This window comes from Rhinolophus ferrumequinum, chromosome 11 (assembly GCF_004115265.2).
Source record: "Rhinolophus ferrumequinum isolate MPI-CBG mRhiFer1 chromosome 11, mRhiFer1_v1.p, whole genome shotgun sequence".
NCBI lineage: Eukaryota > Metazoa > Chordata > Mammalia > Chiroptera > Rhinolophidae > Rhinolophus > Rhinolophus ferrumequinum.
Genome location: NC_046294.1, coordinates 43,729,909 through 43,757,001, shown reverse-complemented (window position 1 = coordinate 43,757,001; position 27,093 = coordinate 43,729,909). Strand labels below are relative to the sequence as shown.

General features: G+C 49.8%; 1 protein-coding gene across 5 annotated transcripts in view; it reads right to left on the bottom strand.

Annotated features, from left to right (window-relative positions):
• The window catches only part of LMO1 (LIM domain only 1), a 51,217-nt gene extending 25,400 nt beyond the window's left edge, over nucleotides 1-25,817 (bottom strand). The window contains exons 1-2 of one of the 5 annotated variants that reach the window (XM_033120632.1): nucleotides 15,422-15,625; nucleotides 10,689-10,947 (exon numbers count right to left, since the gene is read on the bottom strand). In XM_033120632.1, the coding sequence (XP_032976523.1) occupies nucleotides 10,689-10,713 (25 nt within the window). In that variant the 5' untranslated portion in view covers nucleotides 10,714-10,947; nucleotides 15,422-15,625. The other 4 variants (XM_033120634.1, XM_033120633.1, XM_033120635.1 and 1 more) reach the window with 4 other exon arrangements.
• Nucleotides 25,818-27,093: the final 1,276 nt, after the last annotated feature.

The window sequence follows — 27,093 nt, the reverse complement described above, 5'->3', positions numbered from 1 at the left end:
ATGACCACCTCCCCAAGTTTGTGGGAGGCAGAGGCCTCGTTCTCATCTGAACTCTGCCACATACCAACCTGCTGGGCTATTTCAGGCAAGTGTCTTTCCCTCTCTGGGCACAACCTACTCCTCTGCAAAATGGGGCTAGTATTTGATCTCCCAGCATATCATGAGTGCTATGAAGATTAAATGACAGGCTCTGGCATCCCTGGCATGAGGTGACATAGGAAGCAGAGGCACTCGTCCTCCCAGGGATGGGGCTGGTGATTCAGGCTCTCTGGGAACAGCTAAACTGTTGGACACCTGGTTTCTGAGATGCTATTCCAGAAGCTGACCTCTCAATTTTTAAGATGGTCCCCAACAATCCTCTGTTTCCTGGTATTCATGCCCCGTGTAATCTCCCTCCTCCATTTACTTGAATGTGAGCTGGACCTAGTGACTTGCTCCCAAGAAAGAAAATACAACAAAAGTGATGGAATGTCATATCTGTGATTAGATGTGTCACAGATTATAAAAGACTGTGACTTCCTGCTTGCTAGCAGACACTCTCTTAATGGCTTTAAGGAAGCAAGCTGCCATGTTGGAGATGTCCACGTGGCATGGAACTGAGGCAGCTTCCTACCCACAGTCAGCGAGAAACGGAGGCCTTCGTCCATCAGCGCACGAGGCACTGAATCCTGCCAACAACCAAATGAGTAAGCTTGAAAGCTCAATTCCCAGATGAATCTTAAGATGAGACCGCAGCCCAGGCCAGCACCTTAATTGTGGTCTGAGAGACCCTGAGCAGGACGGAGCTAAGCCGTTCCCAGACTCCTGACCCACGGAAACTCTGAGAGAATAAATGGGTGTTGTTTTAAGCTGTTAAGTTGTGATTTGTTATAGAGCAACTGATGACTAATACACCGCCTCACAGGCGTATATCCACAGGACGAGAGGGACTTTCCTCAGGCCACAGAGAAGGGGCCCGGCCGGCAGATCTCTGCCCTGCCATCCGTGTGGTTGTGAGCTTCCCTCTGGAGCCCAGTCTTTGCTAAACTGTTGGACAGCTGGGGGCTGAGATGCTGTTCCTACTGTGGAGTGTTGTGAGGAGAGGAGCCCAGGGGACAGAGCCTGCTCTCCAGCCTGCCCTAGCTAGGCCCCCTGCTCTCCACTGGGCAGACTAGGAAAGTGGGCAGAGCTGACCTACCTCTTCTTGACACCACAGCCCTGGAGCCTTTTCAAAGAGCAACTCTCCCAGGGCTCTGAACCCCAGGCACATCTGGAGCAGAGCAAGCATTCCACAGCACACCCACTTCCATTTTCTCCCCTGTTCCTCACCAAAAGCCTAGGAAGATTAGGGAAACTGCACCAATCACCTACGAGAACATCAAGGGCTTTGCTTATTGAAGGATCAACAGACCTAAAAGGTGGTCCCGATCACAGCCATTCGATCACACACATTCGACTAGTTAGAATTACCATTACAATTTACTATTAAGAATTATTATGCGGCTGAGGTGGGATTTGAACCGAGTCTGTCTGACTCAAGGCCCATGCTAGTTCCACTTGTTTTACACATAGGAAAACTGAGAAACGGAGAGTTCAAGCATTCTGATGGTACCCATAGGTAGCCCCCTTCCTGGACAATCTGTGACCAGGGATCAGGAATTAGAGTTTTCAAAGATTGGGAGGGGGAGGAAAGACAGGATGGAGTCAGTGCTGGCTATGGGCCCTAGCCACACAAGCCAGAGCTGCTCCCACTTCTCTGGGAAGAGCGGGTCTCCCTCCCCCTATCAAGTCATTTGTGCCAACCGGCAAAGTTGAATTATTAAAACTCCCTTCTGGGGTACCACTCGGATTTTTCTCCACTGAGAATCAGAGCGGAGGGGCGGCTGCTCCCGCCACACAATATTAAAATGTCAGGAGTTTAAGGCCTGTGTTGGTTGAGTCATAAGTTATCAGCACCCAGTGAGGGCCGACAGAACGCTTCCCTTAAATTATTAAGCAGAAAGCGTCAGACTGTAATATTTTGCTAAACCAAAGTACAGACACAGACAAAGATGTCATTTCAATATTTGAAACCACCAAGTTTAATTTAAAATAAGAGCAAACCAATAAGCTCAGAACATAGCAGCGTATGAGAGGAAAATTATACTGTGAGAGGAAAAAAAGTGGAAGGACTTAAGAAATTTATAAAAGTAATCTCCAAGTGGAAATTAGAAATCAAGGCCTAGAAACAGAATAACACAAAAGAAATATTACTGTCCACTTTCTAAATCAATATAACACTGCTCCATGCCGGAATTACCATGGTAACTCAAGTAAAAAGAATCAAGCAATTCTTATTATTTCAAAATAAAATCACAGCCTGAAGCCTGGGTTTTATTACAACCACTGATAGATCGCTGGCTTGTATTTATCTGAAATATTGCTTTTCAATCAGCTGGTTTATGAATGTACACAGGCCTCTCACCAGCCCACTTACCACCCCATTTTGAGGCGAGGGGCTACCCAATGAATTGAGTCCTGCCTGCCTGCATCTGCATACACGGCCAGGTGTAAGACAGCTCTGGTAACCACAGAGTTCCACACCCCTGCCAACGGCCCAGTGGCCTTACCAGGACAGAGAGGAAAAGCCAGAGAAGGCAGTGGGGCTGACCTTCTTGTGGCCCCTCTCCGCTTCCCCATGGAGGAAAGGGCCAGGTCTCTGATGGCAGCCCCTGACAAACCCAACAGCAAGCGTCCGCCACCATCCACCCATCATCCTTTTGCGGACTCTACCCTCTGTCCTGTGAACTCTTCCTGAGTGTCCTTCTCCCCCATCCCCAAGTCTGAACAAGGAGCCAGCAGGGTGCAGAGGAGAGCACACTCTATAGTCAGATGGCATAGGTTCACAGCCCAACTCTGGATTTGCGAGCTGTGGGACCTGCGACCACAGCCCTTTAGACAGCAGTTTTCTCATTTGTAAAATGAAGATCATAATAGTAGCTTTTTCCTAAGGTGGTTAAGGGTATTAAGTGAGATCACACATGAAAGATGCTTTGGTAAATTGAGTGCAGAAATGGCCCCAATTCTCTACCCCTCCTGGTATCCACACCCTTTGCAATGCGACTTTTCACCTCCCCCCTTGAAGGGTAGAATCTGTTTCTCCACCCATTAAACTGACGTTGGCCTTGTGATTTTTTTTCTTTCTTTTTTTGCCAATAGAATGTGGCAAAAGCGACATCCCAGAGCCAAACCTAGGCCTCAAGAAGCCTCGTGTGTGTTCACTCTCTCTCCCTAGACCTGTCTCTACCATGTGAATAAACTAGAAGGGACTGACTGCTGGATGATTAGGGACATACAATCTTGTCACCCCCTGTATCCAGCTGATCAGCCATCTGCCAGGCATGAGACCCAAAACACTACTTGGCCAAGTTCACCCTAAATCACTGACCCACAGATTCAAGAGCTAAATAGATGCTTGTTGTTTGAGTCTCTGAGTTTTGGGGTGGCTGGTTATGCATCAATAACTAACTGATAAACATGCATAGCACAATACCTCACTTTTAAGTAAGGGCTCAATAAAACGAGAGCTATTGTTTTTTATGATCCCTGAAGACTGAGAGCCAAAGAGATCAAACCGTAACTGTGCAGAGAGCAATGTCACTTCACACAGGCATGAGGCTTCCTGGTTTATCAAGTGTGTACATGGACACTGGGTGCCAGTTAGGGGTAGCTCCCATGGTGGAGATGTGAAAACCGAGGCCCAGTACGTTGTCTGATGTCACACAGCAGTCAGCTGGGACTACAATCCAGGCCTCCTGAATCATGCCAGCAGGCTACACCTGAAGACAGTAGGCCACTCAAGAAAGCCCAGTTAGGAAGCGGCAAGAAGTAGGAGCTGGAGACCTAATCTGCCCCTGGCTGCCTGGACCAGCCTGCTTCCTCCCCTCACACCATCTGCTTTTAATTTGCCCCAGGGTGCCAGCTACTATGGGCTCTCACTTTGGACAGCACGCAAATAGACACACTCCAACCAATGAGAGATGAGCTTGTTGCTCATTTGGGGGGATATGACTCGGAGTATGGGCTAGACTGGTCTGTATGAGACTTTGGCCACCTGTAGACTCCTGCAAAGCCAAAAGAGGAAAGGGCACCAGGCAAGGTGTGTGTGTGTGTGTGGGGGGGGGAAGTGGACAAAAGCGAGGCTACAGAGGCAAAGGCTGGATCTGCATGGATCACAAAACCAGAGTGGACATATTAGACCTGCACAGCTCAGCATGGCAGCAGGTTTCAGGCAGAATGCCAGGGTAGCAGAAGTTGGGTCATCTGGTTGCAATGAGCACCACGAGAAAGACGGTAGGTGTGAGAGGAGAATGGTGGTGACAGAACAGAAAGAGGTGGGTCCAGAGTCCCAGATGAATGCAATCCAGTGGTGTGCTGATAAATACCTAACAACTTGCTCTCCGGGGAAAAAAGCCTTAATTTGTAGTATTTGCCAGTTTCCATGGTGTTAATACTCCCACCACGGCTGATTTTAAGCTACCAACATGATGTCACTGAACTCAGAGTTGGGAAGAAACTGCAAATTCAGCTCTTTTGAGCCAGTACAAGTTGACTCCCCTGGTGTCCTATCTTGAGTATAGGCCTGCCAGGAAAACTCACTGTAGCAACACCACAGAGGAAAGCCTGAGGGTAGAAGAATGTCCTGTATGCCTCAATGCCCTTCAACTCCAGGCAGGGTGGGCAGGCCGGATACACTACCTGCCATATGCACCTCTGGGGCTTCTCCAGCCCCTGAAGGCCGAAGCCAGGTTAGCATTCATCAGCACGCGCCGTGAGGAGCTACATCGGAGGACAAAACCACAACCACTGGGCTGCAAGTAGGCTGGGTGGGACCACGACTGGGACGCCCAGGCACCTGCCACCCAGCCAGCTGATGTTCCTCCTCATCAGAACTTTGTATCACCCATCATGCCTCAGAGCCAGGGGAGAGGGCCTGGAAGCTGGGCAGAGAACCCAGAAAGATGCCGAAGCTCTTACTCCCTATATAACTCTGGGCAACCCTCTTGCCTCCTTTGTGCCTCAATTGTTCTCCTATAAACCGTGGGGCTTGCAAAGAGTAATGTTGGAGGCTTCTTCCCACAATGCTAACCACCTTGGAAATCTGGACAGTGGTGAGTAGTGAAACCAGCCTGCCTCCTGGATAGCAGTGATCGGATAAACTGTGATAGATAAACTAACTGCACGGTGCAGGGTGCTGGTCCAGTGCCCAGAAGTGAACAAGGCACCAAACTGGACACAGGACTACTTCAGATCATACTGTAGCTGTGCGGAGAGCAATGTCCCCTCACACAGGCACGAGACTTCCTGGTTTATCAAGTGTGTACATGGACATTATCTCATTTAATCCTGATAACAATCCAGCTAGTTAGATGTGGTGGTTCTCATTGTAGAGATGAGGAAGTATAGAGGCAAAGCAACCTCAACAGTGGGTGGGCATGGAACACAAATTTTTGGACATACTGGACCTGCATAGTTTAGCAGGATGGTAGAGGTGACAGCTAGTCTAATGGTACCTGGCACATTGGGGTACCCATGTCCCTTTCTCTACTTTCTCCCCTAACTCCTTCCAATCTTAACACCCCCGAACAGGAGTTCCTGGGAGGCCCGCTGGCCCCTAGAGATGGATCTGAGAAACATCCTTGGTCTTCTGGCTACTTGGGGGCAGCTCTGCCCTGGATGGGACACAGCTCTAAAGGGGTCCACATCTGCTAAGCACCCCAGCATGGCGTGGGTCACTCCCCCATCAGCCTCCCCTAGCTGCACCCCCACAGCTCTGCCTTCTGCTCAAAGAAGGCCCAGCCCGTCTACCCACGGCCACTTCCCAACCCCACAGCCTTGAGCCAGCAGCTCAGCTGCGCCGAGCCTGAACCTCATGTCTCTTTCACCCATGACCACAGAGGGTCGACCGCCAATGCTGGCTGGAAATCATCCATCTGTTCCAAAGGAGAGAGACCAAAATAGACCTTCTCTTGGTCCTGCTCACACATCAGGCCTGTTGAGAGGCTCCTTAAATGGAAGCAGGTGGGGCAGCCGCCTGGTGTGACTCTGGGACATACGGTGGAGTGGGGAATCCATTCTCTGGAGGAATGAGAAGCAGGCTCTGGCTCCAGGAAAATGCACATTTCCACGTGCTAAAAGCATCTTTGTGGGACATGTGCAGAGGGAAAGACAACAAAAGAGAAAGGCAGCTCTCGCAGCCACAGAGGCCAAGTGAGTGGCCAAGCCAGCACCGAGCCCAACCGGCATGCAAAGGGTGAAGCTTTTAGGCAAACGGAGGCCAGTGATCTCAGCTTCCCCCAGTCCTAATGCTCCTGAAAGGCTCTCTCCCACTCCCTGTAATTGGGCATCAGTAGTTAATGCAGTATTGACTGCATTACACGCTCCCGTGCCTCCCCTCGCTAATGCCAATTGCATCACCTTGTACAGTCACTGGCTTGCTTAGCCAATAGCCGTTAAAAGCAATCCAAATCATGAATCATATGGGAAACTTTTAGCAAGACACCGCCATCCAAGGAGACAATTTACAGTTGAGTTAATCTGGGTACATTAGTGAGACATGGATTCCGGACGACAGACCAATTTATGTTGTTTCCCTGTCCCCCTTAGTGCTGCATGTGGGCAAATGAATGGCAGGACAGGGAACAGAGAGAAGCACCTGCTTCTTAACCCAAGGCTCCATGAGGGGCTCGGGGAGACCCATATTTACAGACTCTCTGCCTAGCTGACTTTGGGCAGGAAGGGGAAGCAGCGGTATATGCTGCTCAAGATGTGACGCCCTGTCCCCAGCAGTGAAGAGGTGGCTGCCGCTGGCGCTGGCATTGTCAATGCAGATGGAGACCCTCCTCTTCTAGGCACAGGATGAGTGCCAGGCCTGGTCCCCACTCTGCCAGACTCACAAGGCCTTTCCCAGACCTCAGCAGGCAGTAGTGCCCTCTAGGCTCTACCTTCCTGTCGACAGGCTGGGGTCTCTGCCATAGAACAGCGTCAGGGTCCACTCCTTGCCTCCACTCTGAGTCTAGCAAGGTCCTGACCACTCTGCCAGGCGAGGCCCCCTGGACCCGCTGTGGTCCAGAGCATGATGGGATATCCCAGGAGGTCCTGCTGCTCAGCACCCAAGCGTTGCCAAGAGCCTGCCCTGGAGGATCAACCGAGTCAGCTGGGGAGGCTGTGCGCGTAGAGGTCATTAACAATTGAAGACTCTCTGTCTGGTCCTCCTCAGGCCAGCGCCACTCTCCTTAGGCATTTGGACTTATTAAAAATGCTCTAGGAATCATGTCTGGTGTTTAGTTCCACAACCAGCCTGCTGCTCCCTGTGGCCACCTCAGTCTTCCTGCTGGGCCTTTGCAGAGACAGCTTATACCCAGAACCACCCTTCTCCAGCATGCACCTGGGGACACCCCAGCACTCCAAGGGGGTATACTTAGCATCCTCTCCTGCTCAGTCCCCACAATCCAAGGCTCTCACTGTTCTTGGGGTCACTTGGACCCTCTGCTTTCTGCCCCTACTCAAAGACCTCTTATCCAATAGCTTGAGGGCTAACTTGGCTCCCTTTGCTCCCCTGGGACTGCAAGCCTCCCCAGAAAGGCCAGCTTGGTGCCAGTCCAAGTGCAGGTGCCAGAGGAAGAAGGGCTGTTTCTCCGGGAAAGTTGGAGCTGGGCTCCCTTTGCTGACAGGCAGGCCCGATGGCATTTAGAAAGCCCAAACCCTGAGTTCCAGTAAAGTAGAAATGGCTAGGCCAAGAGTAAGCGTCCAAATGAAAGCAATTAATCTTAAAACCCGAAGTTTAACCATTTGCAAAACAGATCTTTCCTCTCTGTGGTGGCCCTTCACTGCTCGACCTAATGGATTACTTTATTAATAATGCACTGTGCTTAAAAGCAAAAAAAAAAAAAATTTTTTTCTGACGATTCAATACTTCAGAAAGTCTCTTAAACCCGTTGCTACGGCAAAGCGATTGATATTTTATTATCTTTCAGAAGTGCAACATGAAAGCCCAGCAGCCCAGCAGAGCAAGAGCTTTGGTCCGTGGCAGCTGGCAGACCCAACTTCAACCAGAGGAGCCCCGGCCTTTTCCGACAAGATGCTGTCAGGTGGGGAAAAGGCATTGAGGGTGGTTAATAAGAGCCCTAAGTCCCTGCTGCAGCCAGACAAAGGGTCCAAGGCTGCAGGCCCTTGGAACACACTCCTTGGGGGCCCTAAGGGCCAAAGCTGCCACCCAGCCCAGATGGCCACCTGCTGAGAGGGTTTATGTGCTGGGAAGAAATTTGGCAGCGGGTTTAGAGGGGCAGGTGAGTGGATCCAGAGCCTTTCTCCTCCCTCCCCCAATTAAAGGTGCCAACTTCAAGGTTTCCTGGAACCAGGAGAAGCCAGACTCTAACAGGGAGTGGAGGATGGATTTATGAGCAGAAAGGTTACTTTTGGAGGACAGCTCTAGGCTGGGCAGGACAAGAATCCAGTGGCTCCCAGGGCTCCAGTTGTCTGCCTTCCTTGTGCTGTAATGGGCACCAGAGCCCAGAAGTATCAACCAGAGTGGGCACCATACTGTTTAGATTGCACAAGGTGGGTGACTGAGTGGTATCATGCACTCTCCGCCACAAGTCTGGTGGAGATTAGGGGAAACATGCATGCCTGGGCTGGCTGACGTGCACTGGGGGCTGGAGGCAGGAGACTGGCTAAAATGACCTCCAGAGAGCCATTCCCACTCAGGACTCATCTGAAAACCTTTAGTATCTCAGAGCTGAAGGCACTCTGGGGTGCCGGGACAGAGCTCCAAGACCTAGGGTTGAGGTGGTGGGGTCATCTTGTTGGCATAAGACCAGTCTCCCTGCCTGAGGCCTCCTATGTATGGCCCTGGGTCTTTTGGATTTCTGACTTGGGCCACATAACTGCGGCTAAAGACATACCCTAATTTCCACAGGCTTCCCATAGTAAGAGTGCCCCCACATACCAAGGCAGGACCCTCTGCACTGGATTCTCCAAGCCCCTCATTTTACCAAGAGGGAAAGTGAAGTCTAGAGATGTACACGACTAGTCTGAGATAACACAGGGTGTTAGTGATGAAAGAAGCTAAATCAAGACCTCCTTCCTCCCTATCTGGCCTGAGCCAAGACCCCTTCTTTTCCTTTTCATTCTATACACAACTGCACTAGCCCAGACCTCTGATGGCCCACACAGGGCTCCAGGGGAAGGGTCCCTGAAAAGAGAAGGGTATATTGAAGATGGATGTCATACCCCAGCTAGACCCTGGCAAATGGATTCTTTTGGCCAGAAGCATTTAGTTTCGCTTCCTCTATTACTATACACATATGGAGAAACTGCCTTCATGGGTTTACCAGCCACAGGGCTGCCCCACACGCTACCCCCAGGCCAGACACTTTAAATGCCCTTCCCGGCTGGAGGTCTCAGAAGGTCATGGGGAGACCAGGGACATCAGCACATGGTACCAGCAAAGTGAACATCCTGTGTGACCTTGAGCAAGTCACTTAATCTCAAATTTTCACCAAATGACCATGTAAATAGCACGGCTACCCTGGTGGGCACAGGGCCCAAGCCCAGCAGAGACTCACTAGAAGGGCAGAGGATGGCCACCACAATCACTGTAAGAGGATTACCACTGACACAGAAAGCCCACCTTCTCAGTTCCTTACCAGTAGAAGGCAGGTGGCAGCATGGGCACCAACAATTACATACACATCTCCCTCCAGTAACAAACCGAACAACTCTCACCTACAGGGCAGGAGAGCCAGGGAACCACCATTCTCCTGACCCTGGGGGTGTGCTTGGGTCACTGGGCACCACTTGGTTTTACTTTCAAGGGGGCTGGGTTCCCCCACCTCTCCTGTGCACACCAGGGCACTTATTGCAGGGCATTCCCAATCAGGAAGGCTTTGGGTACGTGGCACCACCTGCTAGTGGCCTCCAGCAAATGGGCCCCTCGGTTCTGACCTTTAAGGTGCCCTGAGGCTCTTGACCACGGCAGATCCATGCTACTCTCCTGGGCCGCTCCTGCATGAGTGCTACTGGCCCGTAGCGGGACACTTTTTCCTCTGGGCCAAACTCCCGCCTCCGCTCTCAGGAGACAGAAAGATATTGGGCCAGCGCAGAAGGCATCTCTCGTTCTCACCGAGTCATATTCGCGGGCAGCTGTCTCCCCGAGGGTCCAGCCGGCCTCTCCTTTGCCGGCCTGGCACCGTAGGGCGGGCGCCCGTCTTCCCGCGCGCAGCTCGCCGCAAAGCCCTGGAGTCCGATTCTCCCGAAGCCACCGATTTGCCCCGGCGCTCAGCGCCTCTCGGGTTACGCGGCGGCGCGAGGGTGATGGCTGCGGTGAGAGGAGCAGCCGCAAAGACGAAACGCTCTGCGCGAACGGCCGTTGCGCGGAGATCGGAGGGGAGTTGGAGCCTCCCTGCGGCCCGCAGAGCACCACCCGGACAGCGGGTGGCTCGCCTGCCCGCCTCCCGGGCTCGGGGTGCACGCAGCCCGGGACTCACTCACCTCCCTCCTCCAAGCTCCCCGGACCCAGTCCCTCGGCCCCAGCCCCCCAGCCTGCCTCCCTCCTGGCAATCCCATCCCAGCCCAGCAGGTGCGCGCCCGTGTCCCGGCGTGTGTGTTTCCGCTCGCCGTGGCGCGGGGCCAGGGGGTGCGGGGCGTCGGGACCCCCGCCCGCCACCTACCGTCCTCCTTGTCCAGCACCATCATCTCGGGCGCTCCGTGTCCAGCGGAGCTCGGCTCGGCCGGGAGAAGGGAGCCGAATCCGGGCGCGCTTCGGTGGGGCTGCCGGTCCTCCGGCAGCAAGCGGGCTCTAATTACCCGCTTGTCCAGCTCTTAACCTAGATTGCACTCAGCTAGAATTACATTCAGGAGTGAAGCACTTCGCAGATACAAAAGCAGTCTCACCTACTTTTGTGCTTCAGAATTGCAAGGAACTATGAACTGCAATTTAGAGAGAGAGGAAGAGAGGGAGAGAAGGGGAAAGAGAGGATCAGAGCCGTTTCTTTGATTCTCACCTTCTAAATGGCTCAATTTGCCCAGTATAATCTGTCTTAATGTAATTGCATTTGATAGCTCATAACCCTGGCTCTGGCAACGACACAGCTTTCAGCCTCATAAAGTGTTTTCACCTCGGATTTAATCTGAATCTCAATCTAAAATTATATTCAAAGAGATGGGGGAATCTCGGCGGCCGTCTCCCGCTGCCTTTCTCCCTCAACGTATGAGGTTTGCACTCCTGCTACTGAATAAATGCACACATTTCCCGAGGCCCCCCTCCTTCCCGGGTTAATGGGGAGTGGAGACGCGCGGTGGCCCGACTCCGCAGCGCCACCTGGAGGCCGCTCGGCCCCAGCTTGACGCAGGGCTCCGCTCAGGACCCAGGGTCTTCATCTCTGAGATTTGTATGGGGCACTACCAGTGTTGTCACTCCCAGCCTCTCAGCCTTGATTTCTGCTCCCCTCCCACCCAAGCATTCTTTCTCTGACCTCCTACCCTTCCTTCCTACCTGCTGTGCCCCTGGGGTTTCTGGTTGTTTCCTGGATTGTTAGGCAAAGTTAACCCTCTGCAGGAAACAAACTCTCTCAACGTCTGAGTCTCACAGGACCACCTTTACCCTAGCAGTCCCCACAAAGCATCCTGATTCCATAGAAAGCAAGATCCTGTCTCAACTTCTCTCTGGGTAAACACAGCATGGCCTTCTCATTCCTCATCCGACAAGTATTTATTGAGCATGTATTATGCTCCAAGCACTTATTCTAAGGCACTGGGGATACAGCAGTGAACAAAGCAAAAGTTCTTGCTATTACGGAATTGACAATTCTTGGTCTGTAACTCAGGAGGCAGGAAGGGAGACAGTGTCCAGCTCCTCTCCTCCTGAACCCTACTTCTCCCCAGAGCCCTGGAGCTGTTGCCCAGGGTGCCTACTCCAGGAAGGCCTAATCAAGAGCTTTTTGTTCTCTTTCTTGGAAGTACAGAGCTCCAGGATGGCATGGAAATTTTAATGGCTTTTCTCCAGCCCAAGGAGGGTTCCAGACAGATGTGTCGGAGGCTCAATTCCAGAAGTCACTTCTGAGGACTAGATCCAGGCAAGAAGGACACGAGTCCCTGGAGGGCGAAGGGCTGCCAGTTTGGGATTTCACTGTCTCTGCCTATTGCTAAGGTGGACACTTTCTCTCTCTGGGCCTCAGCTTCCCTGTTGGTAAAGTGGGACACCTGCTCTTTTATCTCCAAGTTTGCTATGGGGATGAGATAATGTACATGAATGTGCTTTGTAAACTGTGGCATCCTGGAAAATAAGGGGGTTTATTGGGTACAAAGGAGATCTGGAGGCCAGGCCATGCCCTTTAAGCCCTGAGAGGCCCAATGCAGAGTACTTGACAGTGCTGGGGAGCTGGAGCAGTGCTGCAGCCCATCTTCCTCTATTCTAGGCAGGGAAGTCTGGCTTTGAGAAAACAGGAGAGAGGCTGCTTCTAATGAGACGCCTCAACCGCAGCTCAGAGGGTTTCGCTTTCCCCTTCATCTTGAATACTTAATCCTAATAGTCCTTGAGTATATTTGATGTTAAATATATCATTTTGCTCAGCCTGACCGTCCCTTAGGACTGTGAGCTTGATCTCTCCCCTGCCACTGCAACTGGAGCTGTACCTTGAGGGTGTAACGGAGGCTTTGGCACTGCTGCCACTGGCCCATTTAGTGTCAGCCCCTCACCCCAGCCTGAGCTAGGGGCCACTGTAACAAGCAATGGACCTGACAGCCTGGCAAAGGGCAGCTTCTTGCCGTAGACAACTCTGCAACCAGGACACATTCACTCCACAAGAGCTGCAGCTTTACTCCTGACCTCCCGGGCTGCTTCTCCTCACTGTCAGGGTCTGGCCCTGACCCACAAACCAGGGCCACTAGCTGGGGCCACTTTCCCACTCTCTTGTACATGTGCTGTGCTTGGGACTCTGTCCCAACACCAGCTCTCCCAGCCGCCAAGGTACCCAATTGGAAGCCACACAGCCAGCATCCCTCTGGGAAGTCAAGAGCCCTGTGTCCCAACCCAGGGACTGGAGCAGGCCTGGGGCGCTGAGCAATGGGCTATGGCAGCAGGCTGGGTATGTCAGCAGGGGATTGGTACTGAGTGTGAAGGACTGCTTGCGCCCACAGGTGGCTCTCTCTGCACTCCCAGTTGTGAGCATTGAGCTCCCACGCTGATCTAAAGAGCCTCCACAGAGGTCTTCTGGTTTACAGAGCTAGCTACCTAGCAAGTCTTAGAGGGCTTGGGTGACTGGAACTCCCAGCCAGGAAGGGTCCTGCTGGGTTGGCAGAGCCAGATGTGAACCTCACTCATCCAGTGGCCTCCCTCTCAGTTCATGGGTAACTGCTGAGCAGGCAGGTAACTCCCATGCTCATGCTCACCCCCACCCAAGCGCATCCAGGTCCAGGGCCACGCCCACAACCCCAGGCTGGAATGCTCAGATCCCCGGGACTTGGGGGAGATAGCTTGCACCTGACACATTCCACAGGTGACGAGCACGTACTCTCACTTCACACTGCCAAAAGTGCTCCAAAATGCCCTTGAAATGCCTCTAGGGACAGCAGAGGGAGGCCACTTGATCAGCCCCCAAGGTTATGGTGAGGAGAAAGAGGGAGCTACTGGCTGCCTTACAAAGTTTGGGGCAGGTCCTAGCAGTCTGTCACTGCACCTGGAAGTAAAGTCCTGAGGAAGGGTTCCTGCATTGGGTTTGGGAAGGGGGCGGGGGAGACTTGGTGCCTGAGGGCCTGGGCAGACCAGATATTCCAGAACTCTTCAGTGGAGGCTGTCAGAAGTGCCTCTGCCTGAGGGCCCTGCTCCCAACACTGTGCAGCTGTCTCCAAGATGGGGTTACAAGCTGGTCTCACAGGTCCTGCTCGCAGAGGTATTCAAAGTGACAAGGGCCCCTTCCCTGTGGCCTCCAGAGTTGACAAGACAGAGTGAACCTACAGACTTTGCACTACCATCAGAATGCTTGCTGCCCACATTCAGATGCCCTGCCCTGCCCCCTACTCACACAAAAGCAGCCCATGCACAGGAATTTGCAACCAGCTAGAGTGGAGAAATGTAGTCGGCACACTTTTCCTCCTTTGGTTTCTGGAAGCCCTGGACAGGCCTCCTAGGAATTGCAGTTATAGTTCATTAGGCCTTGTGGAGGCCTAGGCCAAATCCACACCCCAGAAAACCAATCTCTCCCACCCTCCTTGTTGAAGGCCAACCCACCCCTAAACAACAGGTCTGAGAAGGTTGTAGATGTAAACTGGACCGACTGTCTCAGTTTGCCCGGAAATGAACAGTTTCCCAGGATGCAAGGCTTTCAGTGCTAAAACCAGGACCATCCTGAGCAAATCAGGACAGTAGATCACCACAGAGGGAGATGGTAGCGTAGGACAAGGGACTAGTGGAGCCAGAGAGAAAGACCAGGCAGTTAGATCTTGCCCTGCAGCCTGGCAGCTATCTCTCAACCCCAAATTTCCCAGCCTCCTGCCTCAGGGCTTCCTCTCCCAGGCAGTAAGGAACTGCTCTAGCCCCTGGGGATGGTCTATGGACCAGCAGGGCTGTGAGGTCGCCGGAGAGACTGGTAGTTAGAATGGGAAGGGTGTGAGTTGGGCCCAGGGCTGGATCCAACCTACTTATTCAATTTGGGGTGGGGGCTCTTTAAGAAAAGTAACACAGGGTTACCACAGAAGGACCGAAGATTAAACTTCATTAGCTTCAAGGTAAATCCGCTCCCAATTTGAATATACGGCCCACTTATCTACCCTAGCCAGCCGGGCACTTCCAGACACGCCAGGCTGGGGGGAACTGATGGTGAGCGCCCTCCCCAGCCCTGCCAGGGTGAAGCAGTGTCACCCATCCCGCAGCTAGTAAGTTCTAGACCTGAGGGACCCCAGGACTGTGCTGGTTTGACTGCACTCTCACCGCCAGGTTCTCTGGGCATCCCCCTGGGGGAGCCGTTTCCCAGTCGGGTGCAGAAGGGGGGCGGGCGTGCAGATACCCAGGAGCACGGTGCGGGGGGGCGGATAAGAGGGGGAGGGTAGTCAGCACTGCGGTGAAGCCCGCGGCGCGGGTCGGAGAGGCACTCCCTATGCCTGCAAGGCAGCAAGAGCCAGTGAGAAAGTTCCTGGCTGGAGCGTCCGGGGCTAGCAGGCTCTAGGTGGCCCGTGGGACTTCCTAATCCCCCTGAGGAACCTCGGGGGCTGACCTGGCACCCCCGCCGCATACACTCGCGCGCACATCCAGCCGCCGCTTCCGGGAAGCAGCTCAGCGGCTCACCCGCCGGAGGCGCCGGGGCCCGCGCGGGGGGCGCTGCTGCCGCGAGCGGGGTGGCCTCGGCAGGGCCCACGCCGCCGCTGCCCCTCCCTGCGCCCTACGCCCCGCACGTTCCCGGGCACCTACCGTCCTCCTGGTCCAACACCATGGTCCCCCGGCGGCTCCAGCCCGGCACCCGCCGAGGACAAGGAGGACGCGCGGGTCGGACTCCGCCACCGCCCGCTTGCGCTGCTTCTGCCGGCCCCGCGCGGGCTTCGCGCCCCGCGAGCGGCGGATGGGGGCGGGCGGACAGGCGCCGGGAGCTCAGCCCCGCGGGCAGGGAGTGCAGGAGGGCGGGGGCGCGTCTGCCGGGCGGGTAACGCGGGAGCGGCGCGAGAGCCGCTGCCCAACGGGCCGGAGACGGAGCCGCACGCCCGTCCTCTCCACGCCCGCCGCGCTCTCCGCAGCCGCGTGAAGCCAGCGTTTCCCAGGGCCCCTCAGATTCCCCTGTTAATTAAATCAATTCATTATGCTCAGATCTGATTAGCGGCCCTTCCCCCCTTTGAATCAATTATTCAATACACAAACATAATTGCTTGGGCCAGAGGTGCCCGCCATTAGCTTATTTAACTCCAAGGACACTAATTACCCGCAGGGCACGGGAACTTTTCTCATTAATTCTGACAAAACACAAAAGCACAGCCAGAGTGTGTGCGTGTGTGAACGACTCTGTGTGTGTGTGTGTGTGTGTGTGTGTGTGTGTGTCCGCATGCCAGAGTTAGGGCTGTGTATGTGAGCTGAAGAAGAGACGGGGGTGGCGGAATGTGTGCGATTGCGGGTGGGAGTTTCGGGGTGTAGTTCTGAACCTGTGACCCTGTCGTTGTGAGTGTGGTACTCCGTGCGTGTGACTGTGAGGGGGAGACTATGTGTGCATCGGGTTGGGTGTGGCTCTGGGTCTGGGGACTGTGGGCCAGAGTTTGAGACCCAGCACAGGAATGTATGAGATTGTGTGAGGGCTTCTGTGTGTGACTTTGTGAATGTGACTTCTGGGCTACTCTGGCAGGCGCCCCCACCCTCTTTCTTTCTTCATGATTGCCCTGCCATTGCCGGCTGAACGCTCAAACCACGGGGGAAAGTGCAGACTATAGAAGAGAAACCCCGGAGGACCAAGAGGCGGTGGGTGGGTGATGCTGGAACCAGGTACAGAGTTCTCCTTCCGCCCTCACTTATGAGGGCGCTGGCTGGGTTATGCTCCTTCTCCCCCAGTTATAAACCCCAGGGTCCCATTAGCCTCTTCCTTGGCCCTCTCACTGCCCATCCCAATATTTTTTCTACTCCACTTTTATCCCAAATCCTTGCATCCCACCCCCCCACCCCCATTTCCACAAGTGCCGGACACTCGGGCACACCCCAGCCCAATTCCATTCATCCTGTACCTAGTTCTGCGCTTCCTTGTCTGCAAGGCTGAACAGAGGGTGTGCCTATGGTTGACCAACTTCTCCACATTTTACCGCCCAGGAAATCTCTATTGAGAGAGAGGAGTGAGAGAGCCCACAGAAGCAGGGACACAGAGGGTAATTGATTCCCCCAAATTAGGTTTCTGCTTTCTAAAGACCGGCATTGTTCCTGTTCTCAATGTGCACAGAGGTATTGAAGATTTCCTTTTTGTTTCCTCAGGCAATGAATGAGCTTAATCCATTTGGCTTTATAAATCAGGAAACTAATATTCACTCCTTCCATAGCAGCTTTTTAAAAAATTTAATTGCTGGGGGAGGCACAGTTTGTCACCCTTATGCTGCCCCCAAGCCCCCACTTATAAAAACACATTCTGATTGAGGGGTGGAGAGAAGGCTGGTGGGGGAGAGCTCATCCTGATTCCCCCTGCCCTCCTCCATCCTTGTACATGTACAGTAAGTATCTGGAAAAGTTTGTGAAATGATTGATTGAAATATATTCAATTCAGTGAAGAAAAGGGGTGGGGGCTGTTCAGAGGTGCTCTTCAGAATGATCATCCAGATCTGCGGCTTTCAATCTCCTACTAGCACTGAATGCAGCCATGCCATGCCCAGGTTTGGCAAATCCTCCACCTCACCATCCTGCACAAGCTTCTACAGTCATCTTCCTGGTGCCAAGATCTGACCCTGCTACTCTCCTGCTCAAAATCTTCCAAGGCTCCCCACTGTCCATAAGACAAAGCCCCAACCACTTATCCTATCATTTCAGGCCCTTCGTGAGATCTGGAGAAGGCTTTGCGAGCACCATTACCCTTCATTTCAATTCAACTGAGACATACCGATCAACAAAAACCTTATACTTCTGTCCCCCCTTGACCACATTACTGCAATTGCACACACCCTGTAGGTTCCTGCTCCAATGACTCTTCTCATGGCATCCTTCTATATAGAAAGCCCAAGCCCACCCCTCCAAGTCCTCTGAGGAAACAGCTCCCCTATGTTTCTCTAGGGGGGTGTCTCTGTATGAAGGCTTGGTTGCTGAGTGGAGTGTGGATTATTTCATTGAATTCTGGGGGATAAGATCAGCCCCTAAGATCGTGATTTTAGTTCTCCTTTGGAGTGGAGGGACAGGTATGGTATCAAGAGACTATACTGGGTCACTAGAGAAAATGGAAACTGCAGAGGCAGGAGAGGATTTAGATACAAGAATAGGGACTCAGAAGGAGAGACCTTGGGCACCATCTTTTTTCCCAGGATCTCAGATGGCATTGGACCAGAACCCAGGCACGTGCTTCCTCTGGAGGCCCACTAGTTGGATCTCCATGGTGTTTAGTTCTCTGTGTAGCTGGGCATGGCCTCTCCCTCAATTGGTGTCAATTGTTCCCTGCACTAGGGCAAGGGGGCATAAGGGTGCCGGAATTCTGCCCTCTCTCTACTTTCCAAGCCATATGCCTGGCATGGGCTGCACCCACCCAGACAGGGCACCTTTTGCTAATTTGCACAAAGGCACCACATGGACTAGTATGGCCCTGCAATTGGGTATCTCTGCTTGGCCAGAGTTCACACTCAGGCCAGCCTGAGTGGAGAGCACCTGGCCTCACCTATGCTAGCCTCACTCACACCAAGGGTACGTGTGAGCTCTTCGAAGACCAACCTCCCAGTTTTCAGAGAGAAAGAGAACATTCAGAGAGCTTAGCCATCATGGAGTGGTCAGAGGTACTGAAACAGATGCCAAGGCCCATCTCTGAATTTATATGGGGCCCCAAGCCCTGGTGAAAGACACTGAACTTCATTTACAGCTGAGGTTCAGACATGGACATACCTACTGTAACAACCACGGTCCCCAACAGGGGTCATGCTGGACGAGAGACAGTGAGGTTCCTGAGAGGGGGGCGACTAGACTGAGCAGCAAAGTCTGGAGTTTGGAGGGGCAGAGCTGGGCCTGACTTACTCCTAACCAGCACTCTGAGAAGAAGAAGGCAGTGGTGCAAATGAAGAACTAGGTCACTAAGGGCCCTACAGCTTTGCTATGGGATCCCCCTCTGAAAGAGCTGGTCACTAGAAGCAAAAAGTATGTTCCTGCTGGGATGAGAAGGACAAGAGCATCTAGGGTCAGCAGCTTGGTGGCACTGGTGGCAGCACATGCATGGAATGGACACAAAGATGCAAGAGCATCGGACAGCAGCTCTAATTATATGGGACGCATCTATCCCCTAACCTATCAGCCCCACCTCCCAACTCTGGGACTGTTAGAGTGAAAATGACTTTATCCAGAAATCTAGTGGTGTCCAGAGGGTACTTGGGTTATACGTGTAAGCTTTCCTAGAAGGTCTCACAACTTTTTGGAGAGGACGATCCTGAAGAGGAGAATCAGAGCATCAGAATTTGGGGGTAAGTATTGTAAATGTGTGAAATCTGTTGTAGTTACATGATGGGCATGAAGAGAAAGGCTGTGTGAGCAAGAATGGACCAGAACAATAATAGAGGAGCAGCCCCAACTGTCAGCTTTGACTGGTGGCAGTGGAGCTCAGCAGCAGCTCAAAGAGCACTACTACATCACTGCCAGGAAGACCAAAGGCTTTGCTCCCGCTGCCCCTCCCAGCCTGGAGGGCCTCCTGAATCCACACTTGCCCACCCCCACCCCATGCTACCGAGCTTCTCTTTCATTTCTCTTCTCTTCTCCCTAAGCGTCTGGTCCACCTCTTCCATTGTAGTCTCAGCAAATGACATCACCTCCTTCCTTACTGAGATGAGAGAAGGCCCTCCTCCTCCTACCTCAAAGTCTAGGCTCCTACCTTCACCTTCAGCATCTGCAGCAGGCACCTTGTCACAAACACCTTCCTTCCTGAAGCACTGGAGAGCGTGGCCTTCCACTACCCGGGATTCTATCCCTCAGCATGTGCTCTGGCCCATCTGCTACTACCTGCAGTATGTTCCATTAGCTCTTCCCCTTCCCTTCACTCTCCCCATTCTGCTGGACCTTTCACTATAGAAAGCAAACAAACTCTGGTGTCTCACCCAGAACAAGCAAACAAATGAATTCCTGGGACCGCACATCTGCCTTGAGATACTTCGCTATCTATTTCACCTTGTTGTTGTGCTTCCTCGCCTCCACTTTCTCTTCACCTGCTCCTATCTGACTTTAGCCTCCACAGGCTTGCCAAAGTCACCAGTGACTTTTACGTCACTAAAGGACTATTTTCAGCCTCACCTTACCTGACCTTTCTGCTTTTAATGCATTTAATTCCTTTCTTCTTGAACATGTTTCTTCCCTGGACTAACACATTCTCTGGGTTTTCTTCCTACCCCCATGGATGTTCCCTTTAGTCTTTATTGCCAGTTTCACCTCTTTCACCCAGCCTTTAGCTGTTGGCGTTCCCTACAACTGGGTGCTAGGCCTTCCTGGAGCACCTTCACCCTGGGGTGCCATCCACTGTGCCAGCGTGTGTGACATTTACTCAGGATCACCCCTTTGAGTTCTACTCCAGTATTTCCAAATGGCCCCTTGACATGTCCACTTAGATGTCTCAAAGGTATCTTAATTTTGAAATCCAGATTGAACCCTTGATTTTCTTTCCAAATCTTCTTCATCTTGTTTCAGTAAATCATTTAGTTTTTAATACCAGAAATCTGGAAGTAAAGCAGGATTTCAACCAAGCCAGCAAGAGTAAAAAAAAAAAAGAAAGGAAGGAAGGAAGGAAGGAAGGAAGGAAGGAAGGAAGGAAGGAAGGAAAGAAGAAAGAAAGAAAGAAAGAGGTGGAGAAGAAGAAACAGCAAATTCATAAAATAAGTTGGAATAAGCTAAGTATATCATATATTACACTAAACACAAAGAGACTGAATTTCCCTATCAAAAAACAGATTGTCTGAGTAAGTTAAAAAATAAAATACAGCCAAATGCTGTTTACAAGAAATAGTCCCAAAACAAGGTGACAAAGACTGAAAATAAAGCAATGGACAAAGCTATACCAAGCAAATACAAGCAGAAGGAATAAGAACAGCAATGTTAATGTCAAACAAAGCTAACTTCCATGCCAAATGCATAAACTGCTTGGGAATTAAGAAACACTCCCTTAAATTACTACTGGGTCAAAAATAAAATCAAAATTGAAATTGCAAATCATTTAGTAATGAGAAAGAGAACACAGCATACCATACAGAGCTTAATGGTACATAGCTGTACTCAGAGGAAAAAAATATAGCCTTAAATGTTTGGGTTTTTTTCTATTTATTTATTACAGGTATAACAGAGGTGTTCAAATAGTTGCATCTTAAATGCTTTTAATATTTTTTTTAAATACTGAAAGCAAATTAACTAGGTATTTAATCTAAGAAATTAGAAAGAGAACAAACTAAGCCAAAAGAAAGTAGAAGGAAATTAATAAAGTTAAAATCATAAATTAAGTAAATAAAAAATAAACACATAATAGAGAAAATAATTAAAAGGAAAAGTCAAAATGTCTGAAATCTTTGAAAAGATCAACAAAATAGATAAACCCTTCCAGGCAAATCTGGTTAACACACACACACACACACACACACACATACGCAAATATAAATATAAGTATAAATATAAATATTAGGTATACAAGAAGAGTTATGTCACAGGTACAGAAAAGGTTAAAGACCTATAACAATAATGTGTATAAGCCTATAAAAATAAATGTGAAAACCTAGAGGAAACAGATGATTTCCAAGCAAAGTAGAAAGTGATCAAAATTGAGCATAAAAGTTGAAATCCTGAATAGGCCAATAAACGGAAGAGATTTAAAAAGAAATGATAGGGGCAGCTGGATGGTTCAGTTGGTTAGAGTGCGAGCTCTGAACAACAGTGTTGCTGGTTCAATTCCCGCATGCGATGGTAGGCTGTGCCCCCTGCAACTAAAGATTGAAAACGACTTGGAGCTGAGCTATGCCCTCCACAACTAGATTAAAGTACATGGAGCTGATGGGCCCTGAAGAAACACATTGTCCCCCAATAAAATTTATAGAAAGGAAGGAAGGAAGGAAGGAAGGAAGGAAGGAAGGAAGGAAGGAAGGAAGGAAGGAAGGATGGAAGAGAAGGAAAACTCTGCCATTAAAGCATAAGATACCATATGATCCAGCAAGTCCACTCTGGGCATATACTGCAAAGTCTTGAAGAGATCATTTGTACACCCCTGTTCATAGCAGCATTATTCACAGTAACTAAAAGGTGTTAGCAACTTAAGTGCCTGTCCATAGATAAATGGGTAAACAAAATGCATATCCATACAATGGAATATTATCTAGCCTGAAAAAGGCAAGAAATTTTTACACATGCTGCAATGTGCATGGACCTTGAGAATATTATGCTAAGTGAAATAAGCCACCCATAAAAAGACACATACGATATGATTCCACTTATACGAGGTAATGGAAATGGAAGTGAAGAAACAGATAATTTACAATAGTGACAAAACTATAAATCACTCAGGAATGATTTTAAACCAACAACCATCACCAAAGTGAAGGTCTTCGTTGAAGAAAGTCGTGAGATCATATTGAAGGACATATAAAAAGATCTGAACATACAGAAAGACAACAATGTTTTAAAGAAAAGACTTATTCTCACAAAAAGTAAATCCTTTAAAATGAATATAGAGATTTAATGCAATTTCTATTAGGATCCCAAATAAAAATGTTTTTTAAAAACTGTAAAAAATACATTAATTTGAAGTACATTTGAAAAATAAATATCTGGGTCTAGTAAAGAAAACATGAAAAGAAAGACTAGTTCAACATTGGCATTATTAGATAATAAAACATACTACAAAGCCACCATGATCTGAAAAGTATGGGGTAAGTCAGGGAGAGATAAATAGATCAGAGGACCAAAGAGCCAATAAATAGATCTAAATATAAAAAGGAAGTTAATATATGACAAAAGTTGCATTTCAATTCTTCAGAGAAAAATACTTAACATATGAACAGACACTTCTCCAAGAAAGATATTCAAATAAGCCAATAAGCACCTGAAAAAGATGCTCAACATCACTGGAAATGCATCACAAACCACAAGAAGATACTACTTCACACTCACTAGGAAGCTAAAATTAGTAAGTCAGATAAAAACAAATGTTGGTGAAGATGTGGAGAAATTGGAACTCATACACTGCTGGTGGAAATGTGAAAGGGTGCAGCCACTTTGGAAAATAGTGGGAGTTTTTCAAAAGTTCAACACAGAATCACCACATGACCCAACAATTCCACTCCTAGGTATAGAGCCAAGAGAATTGAAAACATGTCCACACAAAAACGTGTACGTGTTTATAGCAGCATTATTCATAAAGTCAAAAGAGGGGAGGAAAAAACCCCAAATGTCCATCAACTGATGAACGGATATTATTTGGCCATAAAAAGGAGTGAACTACTGCTACCCGCCACAAAATGGATGAGCCTTGAAAACGTTAAGCTGAGTGAAAGAAGGCCAACACAAAAGTTCACATGTTATATGATTCCATTTATACGAAATGTCAAGAATAGGCTAGTCTAGAGACAAAGAGCAGATGATGTGTGCCGGGCAGGGGCTCATAGCGGGATGACAGCTAAACGGTATGGGGTTTCTTTCCGAGGTGATGAAAATGTTCTAAAATTGGCTGTGGTGATTCACCTATCTGTGAATATACTAGAATGCGTTGAATTGCACAATTTAAATGGGTGAATTGTATGGTATGTGAATTATATCTCCATAAAATTGCTTTTCAAAATGATGCCACCAGAGATGGTTATCCATCTGGAAGAAACAAATGGGATTCCTAACCTCCCAAATATAAAGATTATGTTCCAAATGGGTTAGAAATTTTAAAATAAAAATGAAACAATGAAAATATTAGAAGAAACTTAAAGAGAAAAATGGTATAGATTTGGATAATAATATGAATAAATTTGGTTGGAGATATCTGCAAGAATAGCAAAGGAAAAGATAGATATACTAGATTTAATTTTTAAAACTTCGATGGCAAAAGTTACCATAAACAAAAGAAAAAAAGATAAATAATTTACCAGAAAAAATATTTGCAAAATATACAACAATAAAAGGGAAAACATGCTATATATATAAAAAGTTTCTATAAATTGTAATGAAAAAGACAAACGACCAAGGGAAAAATGGAAAAGGGGCATGAACAGGCCATTCGAAGAAGAGGAAATCCAAATAGCCAACAAAATGCTTACCCTCATGATTAGTTGGGAAAATGCCAATTAAAGAAAAATAAGTTTTCATTACTTCAATTTATCAGATTGGCAGAAAAATTTTAAGAGTAAAATGTTCCGGTCTGCTAAAAATTTGAGAAAATGGGTACTCTCATTTGTTGCTGAGCAAGTAATCTGGCCCTATCTATTAAAATTAAAAATGCACATGTCTTTGACCCAGAAATCCTCTCCCGGGAACATATTCTATGAGGGAAACTCACGTGTATATAAGGGGAACCCTATAATTTCAGCTTCGTTTGTGGTGGCAAAAAACTCGAAACTATTTGACTATCAATGTCATTCAACGATCAAATAAATTGCCATACAGCCAAGCTATAGAATACCAGGCAGCAGTTAAAACGTGAGTTAGAGCTATAGCTACTGACTTGCAAAGGATGTCTGTGCTGTACTATTATGTGAGGAAAGTAGGTTGCAGAGTAGCAAGTATATTACCCCATTCAAAAGAAAACCTCTCTGTTTAGATGCACGTGAAGAAAACATGTGCAAGGCTGGCCCTGTTTGGGCTGGCGGCCTAGTGACCTTAGCAGGTGAGACTGGAAGGTGGGAGTTAAGGGGAAAATATTACTTTTCTTTATTAGACACTTTTAGAATCTTTTCATTACTTATAATGAATAAGTAATTTGTCATTTAAAAAATTTTAGAGATAAATCAGTCATTTTTGATACTCCCTCCAATCACATCCTCACTGCTACTGCAAGAGTCCGAGTGACCATTATCTCCTGCACACTTTTGCAAGAGCTTCCTACTGGCCTCCCTGCATCCACCAAACCCTTATTCCAGCCTCCATACTCCATACGCAGCAAGGAGACACTTTTAAAATGCAAATCGGATTTTGTCAACCAACCCTCAAATCTGAAATGGCTGCCCATTGCGCTCCACAGAAAGCCCCCGTCCTCTGCCTGCCCCTTGGCTGAGGCATCTGCCATCACTGACACCCACCGCTTGCTCCCAAGCTGCCCTGCGTGGTCTTCGTCATTGTCTGAACCACCACATGCCTCAGGGCTTACAGATGTGGTGATTCTTCCGCATGGAAAGTTCTTCCTCTCCTCTCCTCTCCATTTGGACCACTTCTTGTCCACCCCATGGCTCTGGGACTTAATGTCACTTCCTTCCTCAGGGTGGCCTCTCCCCTCAAGACTAGGTTAGACCTCCTTGTTATAGTTTGGCATGGCCCTCTGTCCTTTTCCTACATAGCTCTTATCATAACGATCTAGTTAATTACATAGTTATTTGTATAATTATTTGTGTGACAGGGATGAAAGAAAAACTATTAAACTGTAAGTGTTTGCGTCTTCTATTCTTGTCCCGTTTGGGAGAGAAATGGGTCAGACAAGGCCTCAGGGGTCTAACCCAACCCTGAGATTCTGAACTTGCCCTTTTCTTCCTCATGCCCACCACCCAGTTGGGAGAATTCACCTGGCTCAGAAATTTCCCTCCACTCTCTTACTTACCTAGCCAACCAGCTTGCTCTGAGAATTGGTTATGACAAAGCCCTCTGGGGTGCTGCTGAGTTAGCAGACTTCTCCAGCCAGCGAGAATGACGCACAGCTGCAGTATGGGACTCCCCCAATCTCCAGATGACTTTCTTCTGCATCTCCCACCCTTCAGAGAACCTCAGCAAGGGGGCTCCCAGAGGCTACAAACACTGCAGCAACAAACCCAGGCTGACCTGCAGCTTCAGAATCTCAGTCTGAATTCCCACTCTGCATGATTAGGGGTCATCTGTTCCCTCTTCCGCCCTCCTAATCACCTGTCCACTGAGCACTGGAGACCTGGACAGATCCTGGGCTGAGTCTTGGAGGCCCGGAGTGTTCCCACGTGCTCCTGAGGCAGGTGCTGGTTCGAGAGCTCGGTGGACGCCGACAGACTGGCCCGTGGAGCTGAGCACTGTGACTCACTGCTCCCAGAGAACAGACTGTTTCCCGATAAGCTCCCCAGAGTGAACACACCCACATGCAGGTGGTCCCCTTGGAGCTACAACCGCATGTCCCAACAGCACACGCATCTCAGAAGCAGTCCTGGATGCTGCAGGCAGGGGCCTCGGTATGTGGCGCTGGTGGGGGAGCACTCTTGGTCTGCTTCCTTCAGTCTCTAGTAGGGTCCTCCTGTCCCTCCCCTTCCCCAAGATGGAAGAGGCCAAAGGGGTTCCTCCTCACCCAGGACCCAACCTGTCTGAGAGGCCTCACCAGTTCCCACATAATACAAATTTGGAGAACAAACTGTCTCCCTGGAAGCAGTCCTCCATGGCCGCTGCTACCCTGGGCCTGCCTGGACTGCTCCAAGCTGGGTGCTGAGCCCCTGTACCCAGGCCACTCCTTGTGGTGAGTCATACAAATATTTGAGTCCTGTCAGGGCTCAAGGTCACAGTGGCCACTACTCAGGACCTGCATCAGACGTGCCCAAATCCAGCAGATTGAGTCACCCACAGCCTGCGGGACCACAGCCTGGGAGCAGGCTGCGAATTCAAACCCTCAGAGCCTGCAGTGCTGCCCTGGGAACTCTCAGGTGGTGACTGCTCAGGCCTGGATCCTGATTCTGGTTCTGACTCCACTTCTTGCAGATCTCAGGCAACTTCCCCTTCCTGAGTGTGGCAGACAGCGTTGGCGTCCCCCAGCCACTGTTCTCCCCTCCTTTTGAGCACATGGCTGCCCAACTGGAGACTATCTTTCCCAGCTTCCCTTGCAAATAGGTATAGACAAGTTACTATTCTTATCTGTAGGCAGGACAGATATAGGCTACTTTTGCCTTTCTTGCTTCCAAGGAAGTTCCTTGTCCAGGGCTTGCTGTCTTCCCACAAGCTAGAATATGGATATGACTATGCAGATAAGAATAACACCTTAAGGGATGCAGGGAAAAAGGTGGAAGGAAGCTGGGTCCCTGAGTGACCTGTGGAGTATCCCTGCCAACATGGGCGTTTTAGCTCCTGTTATGAGAGAAATATCAGTCCATCTCATTCAAGCAATTATAGTTTGGAATTTCTTTGTTACAGTAGCTCAGGCTTTTCTAACAAATACACTGAGTCTGATTCCCCATCAATAAAATTGTCTCTATGGTTTCTGCAAGTCCTGAGTTTCCAATTCCAGGCTCTGCTTTGTCAGGCCCCTGGTTTCTGAGAAGACGCCCAGGATGGAA